Source organism: Mustelus asterias, chromosome 18 (assembly GCF_964213995.1).
Source record: "Mustelus asterias chromosome 18, sMusAst1.hap1.1, whole genome shotgun sequence".
Lineage (NCBI taxonomy): Eukaryota > Metazoa > Chordata > Chondrichthyes > Carcharhiniformes > Triakidae > Mustelus > Mustelus asterias.
In genome coordinates this window covers 53,331,851-53,356,994 of record NC_135818.1, presented here as the reverse complement: position 1 = coordinate 53,356,994, position 25,144 = coordinate 53,331,851, and the positions used below count along the sequence as shown (strand labels likewise).

The window sequence follows — 25,144 nt, the reverse complement described above, 5'->3', positions numbered from 1 at the left end:
AGACAATGATCTGGCCTCCCTCAGTACTCCCCCCTCACCAGAGATACATCTACCCCGCCTCCTCCTCCCACCCCCACCTCACCAGAGAATCACCTGGCCCGCCTCCCTCCCCCCTCCGCCACCGATCTGAGTCAGAGAGCCGCTGGAAGCTCTGAACTTACCTCTTCAGAAGCTGGAGCGCCCGAAACAGATCTTTGCCGAGAGTATCTGTTTCGTGCTGAATCTGGACGTGATGGTAAAGGGGGAAATGCAGGTAAAGTTGGGCAGGCAGCCCATTAATTCAATTTAAATGCATGCAAATACACTTAAATCGCCGTTGCGACCGTTTTGGGCACAAATCGGATCGTGGCCATTTTCGGGCCTTGGTAAAGTGGGCATTTGTGCAGACACGGGCACGGATTGCGTTAATGGCCTCACACCTGACTTTACCAAGTTTTCACACCCGTTACGCAATGTAAAATCGGGCTCGTAGTCTTCCAAATGGTTTGGAAACATGAATACTGCCAAAGGATTGGAGAGTGGGAAAGATTACACTTATGATAAAGAAAATGGAAAAGGCTTAGCCAAGGGATGGAGGCCAACAGCCTTATTTTGCCTATGGGTAAACTTCAAGAGTCCATAACAAATGAAGACTTAGGGGCTAATTGGGACAGTTAATTTTGAGAGGGTACTGTTTGATGGATTGAATTGAATCTCTTGAAGAAGTCAGAATTTACGGATGAAGAAAATATAGTGGGGGTTGTACACATAGACTCCAAGAAAGTATGTTATAAACTGTCACATCAAAGACTCATTAAGAAAATTAAGATGCATGATATCAAAGTGAATGCAACCAAATGGATAGAAATCCAGCTGGGGAACAGAAAGTAACAATTTGGGCCTAGGCACAAGATGAATTATATCACAGTGATATTAATTATATCACAGTTTGCTGATGATAACAAATTATGGGCATTGTAAACTGTAAGGAACAATGTAGAAGTATGTAGCCAAGTTAACAAACTGAGCAGATAGATTGAGTAGGTCACATTTGGAGTACTGCATGCAGTTCTGGACACCCTGTTATAAGAAGAATTTATCTTAGAGCTATGGAATGGATACGGACAAGTTTGTTAGTTTGACAGATAGATAGATAAAGAGTTCATAGTTACGAGGAAAGAGTTGAAAAATTGCAGCTGTGCTCCTTGGAAGAGATTAGGTTAAGGTTGGACATTTTCACAATTTTGAAGAATAAATGAAAAAAGTTGTTTCCATTGATTGCAAAATGGTCAACAAAGAATGAAACTAATCATTAGAAGGGAATATGTTAAAACAAACATTTTCATACAGAGGAGCATTAGGACATGGAATTCTTGCCTATTCAAAATGAGGCAATAGCAAGTTAAAATAGAATTGGATAAATACTGAAAAGGAAAAAGTGCAAGAACAAAATGAGTTCCCTCTATGCAGAAAATTTAATGATTCTGTTTATATGCAAGCCTGGCAGAATCTACATCTTCAATTACAAGCAGGACTAAACTGTAGAGCTGTAGCACTGCTGTCCACTCCTACAGATTAAGCGAACACAAAAGCACCAATTCCCTCGATTACTCTTATGTACAATTGCCTCGGAATCATCTGTATTAATCAGAGACCCACCTGCTGTCAGAATGTGATTATAAATTATGCAAGTAACGTGGTGCAGGCTGAGTGTTCCTTCAGACAAACACAGTGTAGACCTTGTCGCACCTATTTCAGGAAAATTGTCACACTTTGTTAAATTATGTCCTTGGGGTAAAAAGCACTTGCTTGCACAAGGTTTAGGGATCATATTCTGCTGCTGAAGTATACACTGAAGGGTAATAGTCATACTTATGCAGCTGAAATTGTTCTGCTGCTGAGTTTTCCAATATTTTGCACACACACAGACCTTGATAATTGCACTTAAATCAATCACATGAAAGATTTTGTTTCATAATTTCACTGCATTAGAAAGACTGTGTGCATTTTATTAAGATGTATCGCACAACTTTAAAATTGCAATCTCTTTCTTCCACCTACCTAGTGCTTGATAACTGTCATCTCCTGAGAAATTCCCTTCAATGGTGGTTGACAAGATAAAGATTAGTGCCTCTTTAAATTGTTCAAAATGTACCTGGAAAAAATTATAGAAATGAAAAAAGTGTCAAATTGATAAATTAAAAGATGAAGCCAATTACAAGTACTTAAAGTATAGTGGCACCGTAACATCACTTTCTATGCCCTTTAGCTTTGACAAAGAGTCACCTGGACTCGAAACATCAGCTCTTTTCTCTCCTTACAGATGCTGCCAGATCTGCTGAGATTTTCCAACATTTTTTCTTCTGGTTATTACTTAAAGTATAGGTTTGAGAATGCCACAAAGCGGTGGGGTGCAGAACGGACATCTCCATATCTTTCCCCACTCCTCTGACATCTAAAGTTTACATACAATGTTGTCTTCAAAGTCAAATGTACCGTGGGTTACACTTTGGTACTAAGGGTGGCAACAAGAGAAAATTGGTGCCATGAAGTTTTCCTGTGGAGAGAAGATTTCAAATGGTTGCACATTTTTAAACGAAAGTTAAAAGGAGGAATAATGATTGCAACATCCACTCTTGTTTTGCAAATGTTCTCAAAATGTTTGGTTTCTTCATCTTAGACAGCGCCTTCTGTTGTTCACTTTTATGAGTAGATGTCTTAAAAGCCAACAAATGTTACCAGTTACAATAGGAGACTAAAAAAACTACCTGTACATTTCAACCACTTTATTACTACCACAGTTAAAACAACACCATTTCCAGTTTCTCAGGTATTTGCTAGAAACATGTCAAATGCACAATCAATAGAGTTTCTTTTTAAATCTTGGTAAGAAGTCTCACAACACCAGGTTAAAGTCCAACAGGTTTATTTGGTAGCATGAGCTTTTGGAGCACTGCTCCTTCATCATGATGAAAGAGCAGCACTTACCTGATGAAGGAGCAGCACTCCGAAAGCTCGTGATACCAAATAAACCTGTTGGACTTTAACCTGGTGTTGAGACTTTTTACTGTGCCCACCCCAGTCCAACGCCGGCATCTCCACATCATTTTTAAGTCTTAATACCGCTTGTGTTACCGTCAAAACTTTGGTTTTGGGAAACAGATTTATCAGAGGTATACTTCACATTATTTCTGTTTATAATAGCTAATGTGATCTAACATTTTTTGCAGTGCAAACTTAGCACGTGAAATGACCGATAACATCAGGCTGACCGAATAGAAACCTGAACACAAGTAACCAGGGAGGATCAGGGTGGCATTTACTCTTGGTCATCTCTTTTTGGACAGACAGTGGTGTTAAACAGTCAGTCTCAAGTTAGGAAACAGTGCTAATTTCTTAAAGCTGCACGCAAAAGAGCTGGTGGAATAATCTAATGAGCTTTTGATTGCAAGAACACTTTACGCTGAAAACAGCCCATCTATTTATCCAAGTTAATTGATCATCTTAAGGCTATTTCAGTGATATAAACGTTTTCTTTGGCAATTTAATGAAATATGGGACAAATTACTATTTAGTTCCCAGTGAATAAACACGACAGTTAGCAGGTGTTTGACTTTTTCAATTTCATTTACAACTATATGCAAACAAGCAAAGACACAGTAAAAAGTGGTTGCGATTAAAGTGCCACTTGACAATGCACTGCTACACTGCGAAAGAAACTACCTTTGATCCTTCTCAGAGCAGTGACCCTCCATCAGATGATGGGGATGAAACCCTGAAAGAACCATCCCAGAAATTGCTGCTGATTACTGTGCAAAGTTACTGCTCAATAAAATGAAAATGTCATATTGTGTTGAAGGCAAAATGAATGTAACACATGTACACATGGAACTAGCAGTGGCACAGTGGTCTCACACCGTCGGGAATCCAGGTTCAATTCCTGCCTCGGGTAGCTGTCTGAGTGGAGTTTGCACACACTCTCAGTGTCTACATGGGTTTCCTCCCATACTCCAAAGATGTGCGGGTTAGGTTGATTGGCCATGTTAAATTGCCCCTTAGTGTCAGAGCGATTAGCAGGGTAAATTTGTGGGGTTACGGGGATAGGGCCTGACTGGGATTGTTGTCAGTGCAGGCTCAATGGGCCGAATGGCCTCCTTCTGCACTGCAGAGATTTTATGACTCTAGTTTTCAAATCTCATCTCAGAGAGCAAGAGTATTATTTCTATTCTTTTATGAAATTGTTTGATACATCTAGTATCAAACAGTTACACAAAAGAATAGAAATAGATTGATACTAATAATGAGAACAGATGCAATAAATTTGCTAGATTACCACGTCATAGGTAAGTTGATTTTCGTTCACCGGCATTTAAACTCTGTTAAAGTGCAAAATGTGCAGCGCCTTTAGAGAGATGAGAGGAACCTAACAAAATAATAAATAAGATGGAGTATATTTGGAATCATGTCAATTGTGAACTGTGTGAGATACCAAACACACATTGAACCAGAAAGTTGCATCATTTTATGATGGTTAAAGGTATTGTAATACAATTGTTACAATAATCACCTGAATATTTTGGTCAGTGTGTAATCTGGCTTAGCTCCATGAGCAGTATCTTGACATTAAGGAATTTCATTGGATCCCCGTCATTAGACAAGGCTAGTATATTTTTAGTATATTTTTAGATTTGCAAATTGACTTTCATTGGAGACCCAATATTTTACATCATCTTATTGTGCAATGAATGCAACATTTTAGCTCCGGTGTGTTCGATAATAGAGTACAAGGACTTCTTTAAATCATTTTAACAGTTCAGTAAAGCGTGTCCTCCACTTTTAATCTAGGTTACAGACCAGTAACAAGGTCAACCAACAGGACATCAAATCACTGATCCAATCTTCTTCAGAGGCGACAACAGATGTTGCATGACCGGCGAAAAGAAAATACTTCAGCAGAATGCCCTGCCTTCAAAAAAAAGGGGTAAACACTCCTACTGTGTATTTTTGTTATATTGAAAAGGAATACCCATTGTTGGGCAAAATCAGACCATCTCCTGGGCTTTGCAGTGTGTAATTCCGTGCATTCACTGTGTAATGTATTCACTGAGTGGCTATATCACCAAGACATGGGTCTGAAAGTGAGCAGCTGCACAGTAACAGATGGCTCCTTTCTCAACTGGAAACAATTCCACTAGCAACATTTCTAAATAAACTCAAGTACATTACCGCATAGACCAGGAAAGAACTGCCCAAGGAGGGTCAAATAGAATTTAACAAAATGGGATTTTTCACTCATATTTGAGAACAGCTATAAAACAATTTTCTGCAGAGTAAATTTTACTCTTAGAGAAATGGCAACGAAACGTGTCACTCTGCAAATTGCTCCACAAGTAAATGTATCACAATCGTCAATCACCGATGAAAGAACTGTGGGATGTTACCTTGGTCTCAAGCACCCAAGATGAGGGAGGGGAAAGACATGACAGGCTCCTGACTGCTAGCTAGTGACTCAGACTGCAAAAATGCATCCATACAAGTACACGATGTGATACACAGTCCCATAGTCAAAATAAATCTAGAAGAACTGTCAGTTTATTGAAATTGCCAGAAGACATAGAACTGTATGTCAGCATGTGCTTTAACTGTATGTTATTCTCTTCAGAAGAGAATAATAAGAAATGGAAGAAAATTGGGATTTTATATCAAGAAATGCATGCTGAAACAAAAGAGAAAATGCTTAGTTTAGATTAAGCAAATTTAAGCTGAATAGTTTTGGGCTTTATTAACCTCATTCTATAAGTAATCGGAATAGTCAAATGTAAACTTTTAAGAGGAGGTTGTTTAAAGGTAAATTGTAGCACAGTATTCCTATATCTGTTATGCTATCTTGAAGAAAAGAGTAAAAAGGCACTTTCACCAGGGATATGATTTGATCTGTATGAATAAAAGAACAGATTTAAGGAACAGCAAAGCCTTTTTCAAATAAAACATTTTCCACCTGGCTTCTTATTCCCTTTTTGTTATTCTCCTTTCCAGCGAGCCAGCTGTTAATGGGGGTTGGGATTGTGGGGGTTTTTTTTGTGTCTGTGGGAGCAGCTGTCCCCTCTGTTATACAACAATTGTGCCAATGATAGTGGAGCACCTTGTAATCTGCAAAAAGATTCAAACAGAATCTATCAGACTCCAACTGAAGCAGGTCCTTCAGAAAAATCAAATAGTAATCTGCACTATTTAACCGAGTGGCAACATTTGTTCTGCATTTATTCTGTGCTTTTTTTTCAGGGAAAAAAAATAAACTTCTATCCCGAATTTGTTGGAACAACCATTCAGTGTTTCATTCTCCAAATAAAATGAGCGAATTTAGTTCTGGGTAAATTTTAGAAACTTCAGGTTGGCTAACAATTGAGAGGTCTGTATTTGGTACACACAGAGCAATCTAACGTGTACACAACATTGACAGGGACATGAACAATATTCAAAATAAATAATATTCGGGACAAGGGAGCTCAAAACTATTTCACTCAGTTTGTAAATGGGAAAATTAAATCCACAGAAAGTGGTGATCTGCAGGTGTAGAAATCCATTTACACCATGGATTTGCAGCAGACTCGATAGGAAATAAGTGACAAATGCAACCCAGATAGAAGAGCCAAGTGGATATCAGTGATTTACTACAAAATCCATCTTTTAACTTTGCTATCCTCCCCCCTTCCACACACATTATTATACACAGATCGAGAGGAGGAGAGAGAGAAAAATGTATAGGGATAGCAATATATGTTTATTTTCTAAGCATTAACCGGGCAAACAGCACTACTATCAACTAAGCAGTCACAGCAATTCTAGTTTATGACTGCCCTCAATTTGTATACAACACTGAAATGTCATTCACATTTATCACAGCTAATATCCAATTCCATTCACACCAACATTCTGCAATTACAGAAGGGACAGCACGATCAATCATGTTCTTCACTTAAAACAAGTGGATTCATACAGTTACACTTTAATAGAAGCATGTTGCATAGCAACGATTAATATATTGGTACAAGATCTCTATATATTGTAATACTATTTTCATATCACTGTACATTAAGTGAGTTCTCCATGAAGCAAGTAACAGAGGTAAAGTGGAAGCAGGGTGAGAAGGAAGATGCCATTATGCCGAACACAATTCCAACAAAAATAAATTGAACGTTTAATTTTTACAATTGGTAGAGTTCCATTAAGCGAGTTTACTGTTAAACAAATCAGATTCATTATAAAGGGAGAAGGGTTCACTTCAAAGTTCAGCTATTTGTACCCCCATTATATTTAAGGTTTGTTACATTTGCCAAGAGTTCCTAGCAGAAGTGATGATCACGCTGAGATTAATGATCATGCGGCCTGTTTTTCCTTGTTTCTTTTACACAGTCTCTCTGCGCCATTCAACTATATGATTCTCAATGCTGCAAGTGAGAAAACCTTATTTCATGCTTTACTTTTCAGCAAGCAAGTGCAATTTTCAAACCCCAGTAAAATGTTTACACTTGCAGCTGATGGCAGGCAAGCCATATGTTTGCCAACATAGTTACACTTTCATTAACAAAAACCGAAAAGTCCATTTAGATGCCAGCGTGAAACAAGCATCTTGGGTCCGAGTAAATGGGACACATTTGATAGCGAGTCAGGCTCCAGGTGCTCAAGCACATAGCAGTCCAACCAATCACCCTCCATCAATTGTACACAAACAGGCCTGGATCCTTTACTGCGATGGCATTATAAACTGAGCGGATTGGGTGTCAGACAACCAGCTGAGACCCAGTAGTAAATTTGCAGATGCAGAAAGACTGACGGCCAAGAGGACATGGTGAACATGGGTCTTCGCAACTGATTTGCTAGGATTTCCTGTTAGTTGAGCAAAATCCACGCAGAGAGTTGTAAGGCTGTGGAATTCACTTCCAGAGTTGGTGGCTAAGGAAGAAACTACACCGACATTCACAATCAGATTGAATAAGTTGATGAAAGAAAGGGTGTTAAAGGCTAGTGCTAGAATGAGTGGCTGTATATTGAGTAAATGTGAATGAAACTATTTGCTTGTGTGGGAGGTAAATGCTGCCACGGTTTCTGTTTTGGGTTGAATGATCTGTTTTTGAGTTGTAGCTTCTATGTATTTCTATGAGCCAGTGCTGCTAATGCAGATCCCAGTGCCATGCAAAAACAGCTGGAGAATTGAGTGGCACAGTTAAATGGACGGGTCTTTAAATTTTGGGATATGTGTCTAAAACCAGCTCTAACTGCTACCTCGTTCAGAATCTATAGGATGACTAGGGTGAGAAATTGAAAGAAAATGCCTTGTGCAACATGGAAAGGGGGAGATTTTGAGATAAAATCACTCGAAAAAGGACCAGGAGTGTGCCCTCTACACTGCTATACTGTTTAATATGCCAATAATCAGCCATAATCCTTAACTCCATTTTCCTATCCATTCCCCATAGGTCTTGATACTGTGAGAGACCAAAACTCTGTCTATCTCAGCCTTAAAATTATTCAATGAGAGCAACTATTCAATGAGGGGATATATCAGCAAAGATTCACAACCTTCTGAGTGAAGAAATTTCCCCTCATCTCTCACCTAAATGAACGACCCGAGACTGTGTCCCCATGTTCTAGGTTCAACAGGCAGAGGAAACAACCTCTCAGGTCACCATTTTCCACGCCCTCTGTGGCGTGTTTCACAGTGGTGGAAGTGACTTGCCATTGGCTGACGATGGAATCTTCTGATCCCGTCGCTGTCAACGGGGGTTTCCAGTTCCCCAGCAGTGGGGAATCACCGTCAGCAGGAAGATGCCACTGGTGAGATCGGCTAGAAAATTCCAGCCATAGTGTCTATCCTGTCAAATCCCACCAGAACTCTGTATGTTTCAATGAGATCACCTCTCATTCTTCTAAACTGCAGAGTAAAGGCTCAAGTTTTTCAGCCACTCATCCTAGCACTACCCTTTCATCCCAGGAACTAATCCAATGAAACTTAGCTACAATGTTTCCAATCCAAGTACATCCTCCCTTAAATATAGAGATCACAAGTTGCACACAGTACTCCAGGTATGGTCTCACCAAAGCCTTGTACAATTGTAATGATACATCCATGTTCTTGTACTCCATTCCCCTTGTAATAAAAGCCAACATGCCATTTGCCTTCCTAACTGGTTGCTACACCTGCATGCTAACTTTGTGTTCCTTGTACGAGTACCCCCAAGTCCTTATGAAGATCAACATTTACAAGTTTCACGCTTTTAAAAAATATTCAGTTTTTCTATTCTGACAACCAAAGTGAATAACTTCACACTTCCCCCCTGTTAAATACAACAGAGTGGCTTGCTAGGCAATTTCAGAGGACATTTAAGAGTCAACCACATTGCTGTGGTTGCCTTCCCTAAAGGACATTAGTGAACCAGTAATGTTTGTACGATGATCTCAACCAGCATCACTACTGGGTTTCAGAGAAATGAGGCTCACAAGAAGGGATTGTGTTGTGGAGGGCTGGCAAAAGGTTATTTTTGCTCTAGCAGAAACATAAAGATATGGAAATGCTCAACTTTTCTGGTAGTATCTGTGCAGGGAGAAATCAAGGTTAAACCTGGTTCAGATCATGGGCCTGAAATGTTGATTCTGTTTCTCTCTCCACAGAAAGTGCCTGGCCTGCGGAGTATTTATATTTCAGATTTCCAACATCCAGCACTTTGTTCTCCTATAATATGCTGCATGCTTGGCATTTGAAAGTGTGGCTACCTTCACGGCAGCATGGTGGCACAGTGGTTAGCACTGCTGCCTCACAGCACCATGGACCCAGGTTTGATTCCGGCCTCGGGTCTGTGTGGAGTTTGCACATTCTCCCCGTGTCTGCATGGGTTTCCTCCGGGTGCTCCGGTTTCCTCCCACACTCCAAAGATGTGCAGGTTAGGCTAATTGGCCATACTAAATTGTTCCTTAGTGTCAGGGGGATTAGCAGGGTAAATACACGGAGTTAAGGGAATAGGGACTGTGTGTGAGATTGCTGTCAGTGCAGGTTCAATGGGCTGAATGGCCTCTTCCTGCACTGTAGGAATTCTATGATTCTTCAATTTAAAATGAGAAAATATTTATCACTCAATACAAAGGATAAATTTTCTCTTAATAAAATCTACTTATGTGGATAAAAATAGCATATGATTGCAGGTAAATTGGTTGGCGCTAGAATGTTTTGTCATTTTTGAACTTGGAAATGAAGCCAGGAGTCACGCACCAATTGAAAATGCCACTGTTTGTTCAAGATATTCTCATTTGTACATGGGATTGTTGTATGAAGTGCTTGTGAGCTTCAAGCCTTTGTGATATTACTGTCCAGATATTGGAAAAGGCCAGGTTCAGAGAAGCAGCGCAAGTTGCATAATATGAATGACATAGTTTTGTGTAGTTGTCTGACAAAGCTCTGGTTGTAAAGTGCATCGTTCTGAAAGCTGCACTTTGGGTGAGGCTTTATAGAGGCATACAGCACCAAGGCTGAACCTACATAAAATAGTTCAACCCCACTGTGACTATGGTTCCCAATTATGAACACCCGAAGGATGTGAGGGATTTGTAGAAGGTTCAGGAGAGATTTACGAGTGCGACTCCAGGAATGAGGAATTACAGAGAAGCCGGGGCTGTCCTTCTCTTAGAGCCAAAAAACTGAAGGGGATTTGATGGCATTGTATAAATTTATAAATAATTAGAAACTGTTTCCAATGGCTACAGGATCGATAGTCAGATTGCCCCGATTAAACTTCATTTAAAGTTGATTGGCCAAAAACAGAGGGAACACAAGGAAAAACAGTTTACATGAATGGTGTTTAGGATATGCAGTGCATTCTCTCCCTGACATTGTGGAGGATTCAATTCAAATTAGGGGTCAAAAGGAAACTGGGTAAATACATAGAGAAGAAAAAAAGTGTAGGGAAAGAGCATGTGGAAGGGTTTAATAGGACTGACTGGTTTTGTGTTCTGTAGAACTGTCACAGCCTCAATGGGCTGAATAGCCTCTTTCTGTGCTAAATGCTATACTACTTTATAGGTGTGGTGTGTGTGTGTATATACATATAATAGCAGAAGCACCAGGGCCCACTATTTCTCTCCCTGGGACTGGTTTAGAGTACGGTGTCGACATGAGTCACAACACTCCCAGATGTAAGTAAGGGATTCTCCTCCCTCCCTGTGGCGTCTTTCTAATGGTTGGGAGGCAGTGTGCCGTTAGTCAGAGGCAGGATCTTCTGGTCCCGCTGCTGTCAATGTGATTTCCCACTGACTCCACCCCACGCTGCGCTCTGTCAGTGGGGCCAGAAGATCCCGCCGGTGTGAACAGCTGGAAAGTTCCGGCTCTTCCATCCACAAAGTAAAAACAAATCAGACAGTAATCGATTGAAGTGCCAGTCGTGTGCTAGAAAAGCACCAGTTCATGGAATAAAAATGTGTAATTTTCCTCAGAAAATTGCACCTCAGAGTTTTTAATGGCGGTTACCCTGAAGCAAGATTACACAGCAAACAAGCCGGCTGAAGAAAGAAAACATAAACAGGACACATTACTACATCAGAAACAGGATGGAGTGATCAGGGACAATCACATGTCACAACCTGGTTTTGTGCCATGTTGCTGCACTTTTCTCAAGCACCGGAACAACTGCAATTTAAATCGTTCTCAGTACAAAAAGGCCGAACAAAAGCGCATACAAAAAGTGGGGGCGGGGGGAGGAATGCTGCTGGTCCACTTTCTGGCCAGAACAGCTGCCGGCAAGAAGAAATAGGCCATCACCTGACTACCCGCAGTCTGCAGATAAGTTTTTTTTAAAAAATTCATTTGTGGGGTATGGGCATCGCTGGATGGCCAGCATTTATTGCCCCTCCCTGGTTGCCTGAAGGCAGCTGAGAGTCAACCACACTGCTGTGGATCTGGAGTCACATGTAGGCCAGACCAGGTAAGGACGGCAGATTTCCTTCCCTTAAGGACATTAGTGACCCAGATGGGTTTTTTTCTGACAATCGACTATGGTTCCATGGTCATCGGTAGATTCTTAATTTTGGATATTTTTTATTGATTTCAAATTCCACCATCTGCCGTGGTGGGATTTGAACCTGGGCCCCCAGAACATGAGCTGAATTTCTGGATTCATAGTCTAGCGATAATACCACTAGGCTATCGCCTCCCCTATAATGGAAAGTAATAGAAAGGGTGTTTTGGGAAGGACTCGAGTTGGACTAGGGAGATCATGACTTTCCTTGTGGGGCCTGGACGAGCACTCTTGCTTTATACTCAGCATGAGAGGGCCTCTTTCTTCATCCTTCCCCTCCCTCCTATTTGTAGCAGCCTGGCAGGAATGCCAGGTGTCCCTTCCTTCCTCAGTACTGGTTCACAAGCAAATGGGCTCTTCCATGCATAAATCCACAGGCTGCATGAGGCAGAAATTTCTGTGGAATCTTGCAGGTTCCAATTGGAAGGATTGAATTTAGAATGGTAACCTGCTCAATTTTAACCCCAACTAATCAGGCAGATAGGATTAAACTTGATCCCAGAGAGCCCATTGGTGAGGTTATATGACATAGCACAATATTCCTGATGGGTGACATCTATAATCCCATTAGTAGCTTTGATTTACGGACATTGCTGCTTTGACTCAATGCCTTTGGGACAGCATTAACCTACATTGAGGTTTGCATTGCATTATTGATCCTTCACAACATCAATAAAGGGCACAGATACACTGCCACTTTCCTTCAGTGTGACTGTAAATGAATCACGCCGGAAGTTGAGTAATCTCAGCTCGAGCTGTCATTGGAACAACACGTGCTGCCAAGTTGTTACCATGACAAGATGGTAGCACTCTGAGTCAGAAAGTTGTTGGTTCAAGCCCCACTCCGGACTTTGGACACATAACCCAGGCTGAAATTTCAATACTTATAGTAAGGACATGTTATATTGTTTAAAGCGTTGTTCTTCAGATAAAACATTAAACCAAGGTATCTACTTTAATCTAGTTTGCTGTTTACTATTCTGGTACTCGAATTACACCAAAATAATGGGGTTATTGGCTAATCGTGGAAACAATCACAATCGGTCAATTTACAAAAGACCCAGGCATGAAGTGAGAAACCCCCTCAAATGGTGGAAGGTTTGGCAACAAAAAGGACAGAAGTTACCCATTCCTTCCTAACTCTTTAGGCTGATATATGAAAAATAGCTACTTGGATGAAATACAGGAGAACTGCTGGCATGTGTTGGCATGAATCAATACATAGGACAGGATTTTCAAGCCCTTCACGCCAGAGAGATCTTCTGGTTCCACCTAAGGTGAGCCCCCCTCCCCCCCGTGGCGGGTTTCCTGGTGGCAGGACTGGCAAACCACGTAAAACACCGCAGAAGTCAGCGGGACCAGAAGATCCCACTGGTGGCCAATGGCGATCTGTCTTTGCTGCCAGAAAATAGATCCTGCCCAGAGAGTCATTCAAGCAGGAAGGAGACATAAACTAATTAATAACTTGACCAAATAGAAAGCAAATAAATAATAAATAAATAATGGACGGCATGGTGGCACAATGGTTAGCACTGCTGCCTCACAGCGCCAGGGACCCGGGTTCAATTCCGGCCTCGGGTCACAGTCTGTGTGGAATTTGCATGTTCTCTCCGCGTCTGCGTGGGTTTCCTCCGGGTGCTCCGGTTTCCTCCCACAGTCCAAAATCGCATGGGTTTGGTTGATTGGCCATGCTAAATTGCCCCTTACCGTCAGGGTGAATAGCGGGGTAAATACATGGGGTTACGGGATAGAGCCTGGGTGGGATTGTTGTTGGTGCAGGCTTGATGGGCCGAATGGCCTCCTCCTGCACTGTAGGGATTCTATGAACTAGCACCAGCTTCAATCTCTTGTTGTATATTTAAACTATGCAAACTGTGAAAACAATAAAAAGGTTTTCTGGTTCACAAAGTGTTAACTTGACTGAATCCTGGTGTTGGTACTGTTTCAGCATCCGTGGCTGTGCATAACCACTGAGTCAATACATAATACATAACTTAGCATTAATGCATGATTCCTATCTGTTATCAGTCAGTAAACACAAAGAGGTTCTGTTTTATGGAAGTAGCTGAACAATGGCAGTCCTTTGCTGCTGTAGGATAAGTATTCCTTCACCTAATAACAACATCAACCGCTAAATGACTAGAGGTGCGGCAAGTGAAAGCAACCTTTATGCCAAAGCTACATTTGGTGAAGGTAACCATTTGTTTACTATGGTATCTGAGATCTCCATAGTGACGAGTGGCTTGGTAAAACTGACCCTTGTATTGAACGATGGATTCAAACCACACGTGCCTTTGAAGTCTCAACTGTGTATTGAATGTGGAAGATCAGAACTTAAATCCTGTCATTTCACATTTGCCCAATTTGTGCTTTGATTTTAAATGCACATTTTGCTGCTAAAACAAATGAACCATAAAAGACAGACAAAACTGACAAGTAATATGATATTAAGTTCCGATGTTTCTGGGTGTTGGAATTGTTAACAAGGTGAGCAGTGACTTTGGCAGATTATTTACATATAGTAGCAAATAAATATGTACAAACATGGGGAAAGGGATTAAGCTACTTTAAAGGCCTCTGAAAGAACAGTATCTGGGTGCGGCTCAAGTCATGACAGGAACAATATTGGTTAGAATCTTCTGGTGTTGTTTTTTGGTTCCCATTTTTATTGAGCCAGATTTTCAGGTCAGTGGCAATACTGAGGAATGTCTCTGTGGCAATACTGAGGAATGTCTCTGTGTGGAAAGAACTACCTGTCTGCCCACCGAAAGTTTAAAGTTCACGGAGAACCACTGCATACGCGTTCGTCAGGACTTCCTCTGGGTCCCATCGCCCAACAACTACTGACTGGAAGATTCGGAACATTCTTGTGCTTAGCTTCTATTAGTTAGCTCCACTGCTTCCACACATTCCCTGCCCCGTCTGCAAGTAGCTGCACTGACAAAATCAATGTCCTTTTCACTCAACCTTCCAGGAAACCTATGTAAATAACTTGAAATTGGATTCCCCTCGCCTCTCCCACATTTCACCTTCCTCTGAGAGATCCAAAATACAATCAATAATTGTTCTCCCAAGTGGCAATTGTGCCTTCAGTTGTCATTGGTCTCGGCTCTGAATTCTCTCCCAAAACCCCTTCACCACTCTCACTCCGTTCCTTAATGATGCTGCGTAAAATATACCGTTTTGACCAAGCCTTTGGTCACCTGTCCTAATGTATCCTCGATTTTTGTCTGTTTGTGCTCTAGTGAAGCATTTTGGGATGATGACAATATTAAATCAATGAGATTGAGATTTTGGTTTCCTACTCTGGGTAACTATCGGCCCAACTTACTAGCTTTACTCTCGGGAAATCCACAAGAATTAGTACCTTCAGAAGGGAGCAGAATGAAGTACGTGACCTGAAAAGACTATTTGCCTGATCAAACATTCCTTCTACAGACACCTAAAAGCCACTCTATCAGGAACTCCATATAAAATATTTTACTCTCCGAGGAAAGATTGTGAAGTTTCTGTCTTCATCCCAACACACATGAAGCAAAACTCCAGCGCACCTCTCGTACCCTACATTTCTATATTGCATATTCTAAACAAAGGTGATTTTTTTTCCTGAAACATCAATCTTAAGCTCTCATAAAAATAGTATAAAATATTTAGAAACAGTAACAAAAATACAGATTTTTTAAACAGTGTCATATCATGCATTCATATCTATATTAGCCAAGTCTGGCAATTGGAATATTCTGCTTGTTCAGTACACGGCATTAAATATAATTGTTTAGAACACTGAGTTAAGAGCTATTTGAGTTTCTTTGAGAAATCTGTTGTGGTTCACAAATTAGACAGCTGTAAATTCTTCAACAGAAGTGAATCAAACGATTCTAAATATGCACTACAAGAAAACATTCTGCCCTGTCAATTCTGGTTTGATTCTTCAAAAATTCATTACTAGCTACTTGCTGGCTGCTGGGTAAAGCCCGCCCAACAACGAGCCATATAGATCAGAAGATTGCAAGCTCGATTTTGGATCTTTCCGAATCTGCTGACCTCAGAACAGGATGACAACCGATGTCTTTTAATTAACTTCACAGTTCACTGACTGACCCCTTCAAGAAGAGCGTGCATGGAGGTCAGACGAGGACCGGATTGGTTTCATCAGTGATGTCAATGGTCAAACATCCAGTCATCGTTACATATAGACTGAGGTATTGGAAAACCGTAGAGTGCTCATCTAACTCTACCCCAACTTGACTCATCTAACTCTACCCCAACAGGACTCAATAATCTCATGACAGTAGAGAAAAAGAGGATAAATATAACAAGAAGGGGAAAGAAAAGCATCAATAGATTTGTTATTGAATAAACACAAATAGTAAAGTTTATTTATTCATCACAAGTAGGCTTACATTAACACTGCGATGAAGTTACTGTGAAAATCCTCTAGTCGCCACACTCCAGCGCCTGTTCCGGTACACTGAGGGAGAATTTAGCATGGCCAATGCACCTAACCAGCACGTCTTTCGGACTGTGGGAGGAAACCAGAGCACCCGGAGGAAACCCACACAGACACGGGGAGAACGTGCAAACTATACGCACACAGTGACCCAAGCCAGGAATCGAACCCGGGTCCCTGGCGTCGTGAGGCAGCAGTGCTAACTACTGTGCCACTATGCCACCCACAACATTACCACAGACAAATGTTAATAGCAAGACTGCAGTTTTCACGACAAGTCAAATTCAAAGAACATTTCTCAGTAGAGTATTTCTCTCGCCATTTGTTGCATCGAATTCCCTGGAATGTTTTTATGCTGCAAAAATATTTGCAGTGCCAAAATTGCAAATCTGCAGCTCAAATCATAAACTAAACTAGGAGCAAAATTTTAAATGAATTATTTTTAAATGGGGTTGGGGCAGGGGAGAATAACCTTGTCTAGAGCATTGTGGGTCTTGAAAGAAAGGAGCACGACTCCAAATTATGCTCTTCAATTTTGTTGAAATTTGGCACAATAAAGTCATTGTCAGCTGAGAAGGAGGAAAGCAAAGGCAGTAATCTCAGGATTGCTGCCTGTGCCACGGGAAGGTGAGGGCAGGAATGGAGTAAGGTGGAGAATGAATGTGTGGCTGAGGGACTGGAGCAGGGAGCAGGGATTCAGGTTCCTGGACCATTGGGACCTCTTTAGGGGCAGGTGTGACCTGTACACAAAAAACGGGTGGCACTTGAATCCCAGGGGGACCAATATCCTGGCGGGAAGATTGGCTAAGGCTACTGGGGAGAGTTTAAACGAGATAAGTTGGAGGGGAGGGGATCGAGACGAGGTGACTGGGAGCGAGGAAGTTAGCTCACAAACAGAGAAGGGTTATAGACAGTGCAAGAGGGAGGATGGACGGGGGATAGAGAAGGAGAGAGCTCGGCACGGTAGCACCGTGGTTAGCACTGCTGCTTCATAGCTCCAGGGACCTGGGTTCGATTCCCGGCTTGGGTCACTATCTGTGTGGAGTTTGCACATTCTCCTCGTGTCTGCGTGGGTTTCCTCCGGGTGCTCTGGTTTCCTCCCACAGTCCAAAGATGTGTGGGTTAGGTTGATTGGCTATGCTAAAATTGCCCTAAGTGTCCTGAGATGAGTAGGTTAGAGGGATTTGTGGGTAAATATGGAGAGATATGGGGGTAGGGCCTGGGTGGGATTGTGGTCAGTGCAGACTCGATGGGCTGAATGGCCTCTTTCTGCACTGTAGGGTTTCTATGATTGAGATGTGTTTACTTTAATGCCAGGAGTATAGTGAATAAAGGGGATGAGCTCAGAGCGTGGATCGATGCCTGGAAGTGTGATGTGGTGGCCATTACGGAGACTTAGATGTCTCAGGGACAGGACTGGATACTCCAGGGGCCGGGATTCAGATGTTTCAGGAAGGACAGGGAGGGAGGCAAGAGAGGGGGTGGAGTGGCACTGCTGATCAGGGATAGTGTCACAGCTGTAGAGAGGGTATATGCTGTGGAGGGATTGTCTACAGAGTCTCTGTGGGTGGAAGTTCGGAGTGGGAAGGGGTCGATCACTTTGCTGGGAGTTTTCTATAGGCCGCCCAATAGCAACAGGGAGGTGGAGGAGCAGATGGGGAAACAGATCCTGGAGAGTTGCAATAATAGCAGAGTTGTTGTGATGGGAGACTTTAATTTCCTAAACATAGATTGGAATATCCCTAGGGTAAGGGGATTGGATGGGGAGGAGTTTGTTAGGTGTGTTCAGGAGGGTTTCCTGACACAGCAACACAAGCCTACAAGAGGAGAGGCTGTACTTGATCTGATACTGACCAATGAACCTGGACAGTTGTCAGATCTCTCAGTGGGAGAGCATCTTGGGGATAGCGATCATAACTCTATCTCCTTTATGCTTGCATTGGAAAAAGAGAGGATCAGGCAAGCTAGGAAAGCGTTTATATGGAGTAAGGGGAAATATGAAGACATAAGGCAGCAAATTAGAGGAGTAAATTGGAAGGAGGTATTCTCGAGGAAATGTACTGAAGAGAGGTGGCAGTTTTTCAAGGAATGTCTGTCTAGAGTTCTACAGGACAATGTTCCGAGCAGACAGGGAGGAGTTGATAGGTTAAAGGAACCGTGGTGTACGAAAGCTGTGCGGGACCTAGTCGAGAAGAAAAGGAAAGCATACAAAAGGTTCAGAGAGCTTGGCGAAGATAGGGATCTAGATGAGTATACGGCTTGTAGGAAGGGACTAAAGAAGGAAATTAGGAGAGCCAGAAGGGGTCACGAGAAGGCCTTGGCAGGTAGGATTAAGGAAAACCCGAAGGCGTTCTATAAATATGTGAAGAGTAAAAGGATGAGACGTAAAGGAATAGAGCCTATAAAAGGTGAAGGCGGGAAAGTCTGTACGGAACCAGTAGAAATGGCAGAGGTGCTTAATGAGTATTTTGCCTCGGTTTTCACAGAGGAGAAGGACCTGGGTGGATGTACTGCGGGCTTGCGGTGGACTGAAAAGATTGAGTATGTGGACTTTAACAAAGAGGTTGTGCTGGAATCTTTGAATGGCATCAAGATAGATAAGTCGCCGGGTCCGGATGGGATGTACCCCAGGTTACTGTGGGAGGCGAGGGAAGAGATTTCAGAGCCTCTGGCGATGATCTTTGCGTCGTCGATGGAGACGGGAGAGGTGCCGGAGGATTGCGGATGTGGTTCCTATTTTCAAGAAGGGGAATAGGGATAGCCCAGGAAATTACCGACCGGTGAGTCTAACCTCAGTGGTTGGTAAGCTGATGGAGAAGATCCTGAGAGACAAGATTTATGAGCATTTAGAGAGGTTTAGTATGCTCAAGAATACTCAGCATGGCTTTGTCAAAGGCAGATCGTGCCTTACGAGCCTTGTGGAGTTCTTTGAAAATGTGACTAAACACATTGACGAAGGGAAAGCGGTAGATGTGGTTTATATGGATTTTAGCAAGGTGTTCGATAAGGTCCCCCATGCAAGGCTTCTAGAAAAAGTGAGAGGGCATAGGATCCAAGGGGCTGCTGCCCTGTGGATCCAGAACTGGCTTGCCCAAAGGAGGCAGAGAGTGGGTATAGATGGGTCTTTTTCTAAATGGACGTCAGTCACCAGTGGTGTGCCCCAGGGATCTGTTCTGGGACCCTTGCTGTTTGTCATTTTCATAAATGACCTGGATGAGGAAGTGGAGGGATGGGTTGGTAAGTTTGCCGACGACACGAAGTTGGTGAAGTTGTGGATAGTCTGGAGGGATGTCAGAAGTTACAGAGGGACATAGATAGGATGCAAGACTGGGCGGACAAGTGGCAGATGGACATCAACCCAGATAAATGCGTAGTGGTCCATTTTGGCAGGTCAAATGGGATGAAGGAGTACAATATAAAGGGAAAGACTCTTAGTACTGTAGAAGATCAGAGGGACCTTGGGGTCCGGGCCCATAGGACTCTAAAATCAGCCCCGCAGGTGGAGGAGGTGGTTAAGAAGGCATATGGCGTGCTGGCCTTTATCAATCGAGGGATTGAGTTTAGGAGTCCGGGATAATGATGCAGCTATATAAGACCCTCGTCAGACCCCACTTGAAGTACTGTGCTCAGCTCTGGTCGCCTCATTACAGGAAGGATGTGGAAAAGATTGAAAGGGTGCAGAGGAGATTTACAAGGATGTTGCCTGGATTGAGTGGCATGCCTTATGAGGATAGGCTGAGGGAGCTCGGTCTTTTCTCCTTGGAGAGACGTAGGATGGGAGGAGATCTAATAGAGGTATATAAGATGTTGAGCGGCATAGATCAGGTGGACTCTCAGAGGCTTTTTCCCAGGCTGCTACGAGAGGACACAGGTTTAAGGTGCTGGGGTGTAGGTACAGGGGAAATGTTAGGGGGAAGTTTTTTTAAGAGGGTGGTGGGCGAGTGGAATCGGCTGCCGTCAGTGGTGGTGGAGGCAAACTCAATAGGGTCTTTTAAGAGACTCCTGGATGAGTACATGGGACTTAATAGGATGGAGGGTTATAGGTAGGCCTAAAAGGTAGGGATATGTTCAGCACAACTTGTGGGGCCGAAGGGCCTGTTTTGTGCTGTAGTTTTTCTATGTTTCTATGTATAGCAACTGCTCACACAGTTTATATTCGCAATTATTTTTATCTGTGGCAGTGAGTCACATTTTGAAGACCTGCAGAGTTCTTTCTCTCTTCGGCAGATCTGTCACTCGTTGATGACATTTTCATCCAGTCAAGTTGCTACAGGTTCTGATTCTCCGCCTCCCAATGATGCACTCATTAACCACACAATGGATTTTGCTATGTCTGAAATGAGCAAACAGGGAATGGAGCCTTACATCAGCTCATGGGAGCATTCCTCGTGCTACCTGCTGCAACAAAGTTTCTTCCAGTCCCCCCACCCTGCCCTTCCCCAGTATATTTTGAACAGCAATAAATTCTACCTAACATTGTGAAAAGCACACATTTCTTTCTGCAGAATAAGTAGTAAATACAAGAAAGCACAACAAACTGCAGTTCAGCCAAAGTACCCTGTACGCAACACTATGGATTCTGTGGCAATACAAAATATTCATCAAACTCTATTAAGGAAACAATTTGCTTGTAAAGAATCCTCAGAAATGAGTTTAGAATTAGAAATTAGGAATACAAGGACAGCTTAAGACAAGAACATTGCTGGAAAGAGGAACACGAAGGTCCTCCTTTTAATAATTTCTGGTAAAATTAACATTTTCTTTGATCCCTATTCTGATCAAGGCCTCGCTCTATTATTGTTATTATTTATAGAACATAGAACAGTACAGCACAGAACAGGCCCTTCGGCCCACGATGTTGTGCCGAGCTTTATCTGAAACCAAGATCAAGCTATCCCACTCCCTATCATCCTGGTGTGCTCCATGTGCCTATCCAATAACCGCTTAAATGTTTCTAAAGTGTCTGACTCCACTATCACTGCAGGCAGTCCATTCCACACCCCAACCACTCTCTGCGTAAAGAACCTACCTCTGATATCCGTCCTGTATCTCCCACCACGAACCCTATAGTTATGCCCCCTTGTAATAGCTCCATCCACCCGAGGAAATAGTCTTTGAACGTTCACTCTATCTATCCCCTTCATCATTTTATACACTTATACACTTATACATTTATCATGAAATGCAACTAGTTCTACACCATCTTAAACTGCATGTGTGTAGAACACAACTTTTTCTGGACATCCTGTCCAAGTTCAACTGACATTACTGACTAAGTGACCTCAGGCAGCCTGTAACTGGATGAATCAATCATCTTCTCTGTATTGGATTACGGAGGATGAGATAAACAATGGGCTAATGTATATATTTGACACCTCATTTATATTGATAAAATCAATGCCATTGCAAAGCCAGCATCTCAATTACCAGAAGAAAACCACTGCAGAGGCTGGAGATCAGAAATAAAAACAGAAAGTACTGGAAGTACTCAGCAGGACAGGCAGCATCTGCGGAGAGTGTATCAGAGTTAATGGGCAGGTTTTTATGGCCTCGCTCATCCCGAAACTGTAAAATCCTGCCCGAGGTCAATGGACCTTCCCATGGGTGGCACAGCGGTTAGCACTGCTGCCTCACAGCGCCAGGGCCCAGGTTCAATTCCAGACTCGGATGACTGCCTGTGTGGAGTCTGCATGTTCTCCCCGTCTCTGCATGGGTTTCTTCCGGGTGCTTCGGTTTCCTCTCACAGTCCAAAGATGTGCGGGTTAGGTTGATTGGCCATGGTAAATTGCCACTTAGTGGGACTAACATGGTAAATGGGTGGGGTATGGGGATAGGGCCTGGGTGGGATTATGGTTGGGGCAGACTCGATGGGCCGAATGGCCTCCTTCTGCAGTGTAGGGATTCTATGATTTCTATAGCAGGCGGAGCTGTAAAATTCCAGCCAATGTTTCGGGTTGATGACTTTTTGGCAGAGCTGGAAAAATGTGAGAGATGGAACAGGTTTAAAGAAATTATAAAACCAGGCAAGGGTAATGGAGAGGAAACAACAAAAGGAAAGGTTTGTAATAGGCTGGAAGACAGGGCAGATTAAATGATAAAAGGGGTAAGGGAGTGATAATGGGGCAAGCAAAAGGGTTAAGAGGAGGTGTCAGTGAAATTGACCATAAAAAATGGAAGCCAAGGCTGTGATTTGAAATGTTGAACATAATGTTGAATCTGGAAGGCCGTAAATGACTAACTGAAAGATGGGGTGCTGTTCCTTGAACTTCTCTTGTGCTACGTTGGAACAGTGTAGGAGGTTAAGGACAGAGAAGTCAGAATGGGCGTGTGGTTGAGAATTAAAAAGACAATTGTGCAGAAGCTTAGAGTCATCCTTGCTGACTGAAAGGTGTTCCACAAAGCGGTCACCCAATCGGTGTTTTGTCTCTCCCGTGTAGAGCAGCCCAGTGGCTACAGTGAATATTGTATACTAAATCAAAAGAGGGACATGTAAATTGCGGTTTCACGTGGAAGGAGTATTTGGTCAGTGAGTAGTGAGGAGGTGAAAGGGCAGGTGTTGCACCTCCTGTACTTGCATAGAAAGGTGCCAGGGAAAGAGAAGGAATGTTACGATTAACAGAGAAGTGGACCAGGGAACAGTCTCTTTGGAATGCTGAAAGGAGAGAGGAGAGGAAGATGCGACTGGTGGAGGCATCACATTTATGGTGGTTGAAATGTCAAAGGATGATCTGTGAGAACAAGGGTTCTGGAAAGGAGGGGAAGAGTGAGAGCAGAGGTGCAGGAACTGGAATAGACACAAGTGAGGGCGCCATTAACCACAGAGGAGGGGAATCCTCAATTAAAGAATAAAGGAGACATATCCAAAGTACTGGCATAGAAGGTGGCATTGTCAGAACAGGTGGAATGGTGATGGAGAAACTGGGAGAATGAAATAGCATCCTTTCAGGAAGTAAGGTGGGAAGAAATATAACCAAAGTAGCTGTAAGAGTCAGCGGTTTTATAGCTGATATTTGTGAACAACCTGTCCACAGAAATGGATATAGAAAAGTTGAGGAAGGAACTAGAAGAGTCAGAGTCATGTGAAGGTGAGGGAAGGGTGGAAATTAGTAACAAAGTTTTTGAAATTTTCCAATTTAGGGTGAGAGCAGGAAATGACACACATACAAGAAGAAAAAAAAAGAGGTGAGGGAGAGGAACCGAGTAGGACTGGGCAATAACATTCCAAATAGCCCACAAAAAGGCAGGCATTGCTAGGAATGTGGTGATTGTCCGGTTAATGGCAATACAGCAGGATGGTTACCTGGCTTGAGGAACCAATTGGGACTGAGAATGGGCAATTACCCCAGGGGATGGAGTCCTCACTCAGGCAGAAGACATCTAGAAGACATTTAGTAGACATGCAGGATCTGGGACAGCTAGTGGGCTTCTCCAGGGCAGCCGGAGGGGGTGCTACTGGCCTCTGTACAGTTTCTCCTTATTAACACCCTTTGTGTTCCTGATGAAGTCTGTGAGTGCGCATCATTACAAGGACCTATCAGGGTTTCTACAGCAACATCTTTTACTGACAGGAAGTGAGCGGGGTCAAAGGGAAGTTAGTTCAATGTGAGAACAGATTCAGCCAGGCAGAAGGAGGTTGTAGTGGAGAGGACGATTTGGGCCTCTGGTTGTGGAGGCTGTTGGGAACTCTCAGACCATCCTGACCATAGAACAAAGAACAAAGAACAGTACAGCACAGGAAACAGGCCCTTCGGCCTTCCAAGCCTGTGCTGCTCCTTGGTCCAACTGGACCAATCGTTTGTATCCCTCCATTCCCAGGCTGCTCATGTGACTATCCAGCTAAGTCTTAAACGATGTCAGCGTGTCTGCCTCCACCACCCTACTTGGCAGCGCATTCCAGGCCCCCACCACCCTCTGTGTAAAAAACATCCCTCTAATATCGGAGTTATACTTCGCCCCTCTCACCTTGAGCCTGTGACCCCTCGTGATCGTCACTTCTGATCTGGGAAAAAGCTTCCCACCGTTCACCCTATCTATCCCCTTCATAATCTTGTACACCTCTATTAGATCTCCCCTCATTCTCCGTCTTTCCAGGGAGAACAACCCCAGTTTACCCAATCTCTCCTCATAGCTAAGACCCTCCATACCAGGCAACATCCTGGTAAACCTTCTCTGCACTCTCTCTAACGCCTCCACGTCCTTCTGGTAGTGCGGCGACCAGAACTGGACGCAGTACTCCAAATGTGGCCTAACCAGCGTTCTATACAGCTGCATCATCAGACTCCAGCTTTTATACTCTATACCCCGTCCTATAAAGGCAAGCATACCATATGCCTTCTTCACCACCTTCTCCACCTGTGTTGCCACCTTCAAGGATTTGTGAACTTGCGCACCTAGGTCCCTCTGTGTTTCTATACCCTTGATGGCTCTGCCATTTATCGTATAACTCCTCCCTACATTATTTCTTCCAAAATGCATCACTTCGCATTTATCTGGATTAAATTCCATCTGCCACCTCTCCGCCCAATTTTCCAGCCTATCTATATCCTGCTGTATTGCCCGGCAATGCTCATCGCTATCCGCAAGTCCAGCCATTTTCGTGTCATCTGCAAACTTGCTGATAACACCAGTTACACCTTCTTCCAAATCATTTATA

At 42.9% G+C, this 25,144-nt stretch overlaps 1 protein-coding gene across 4 annotated transcripts in view; it reads right to left on the bottom strand.

Moving 5' to 3' along the window:
* nin (ninein (GSK3B interacting protein)) overlaps positions 1-25,144 on the bottom strand; it is a 163,315-nt gene that overhangs the window by 118,250 nt on the left and 19,921 nt on the right. For all 4 annotated transcript variants that reach the window (XM_078233948.1, XM_078233946.1, XM_078233947.1 and 1 more), the window contains exon 3: positions 2,041-2,134. In XM_078233948.1, the coding sequence (XP_078090074.1) occupies positions 2,041-2,134 (94 nt within the window). The remainder of the gene's footprint in view (positions 1-2,040; positions 2,135-25,144) is intronic.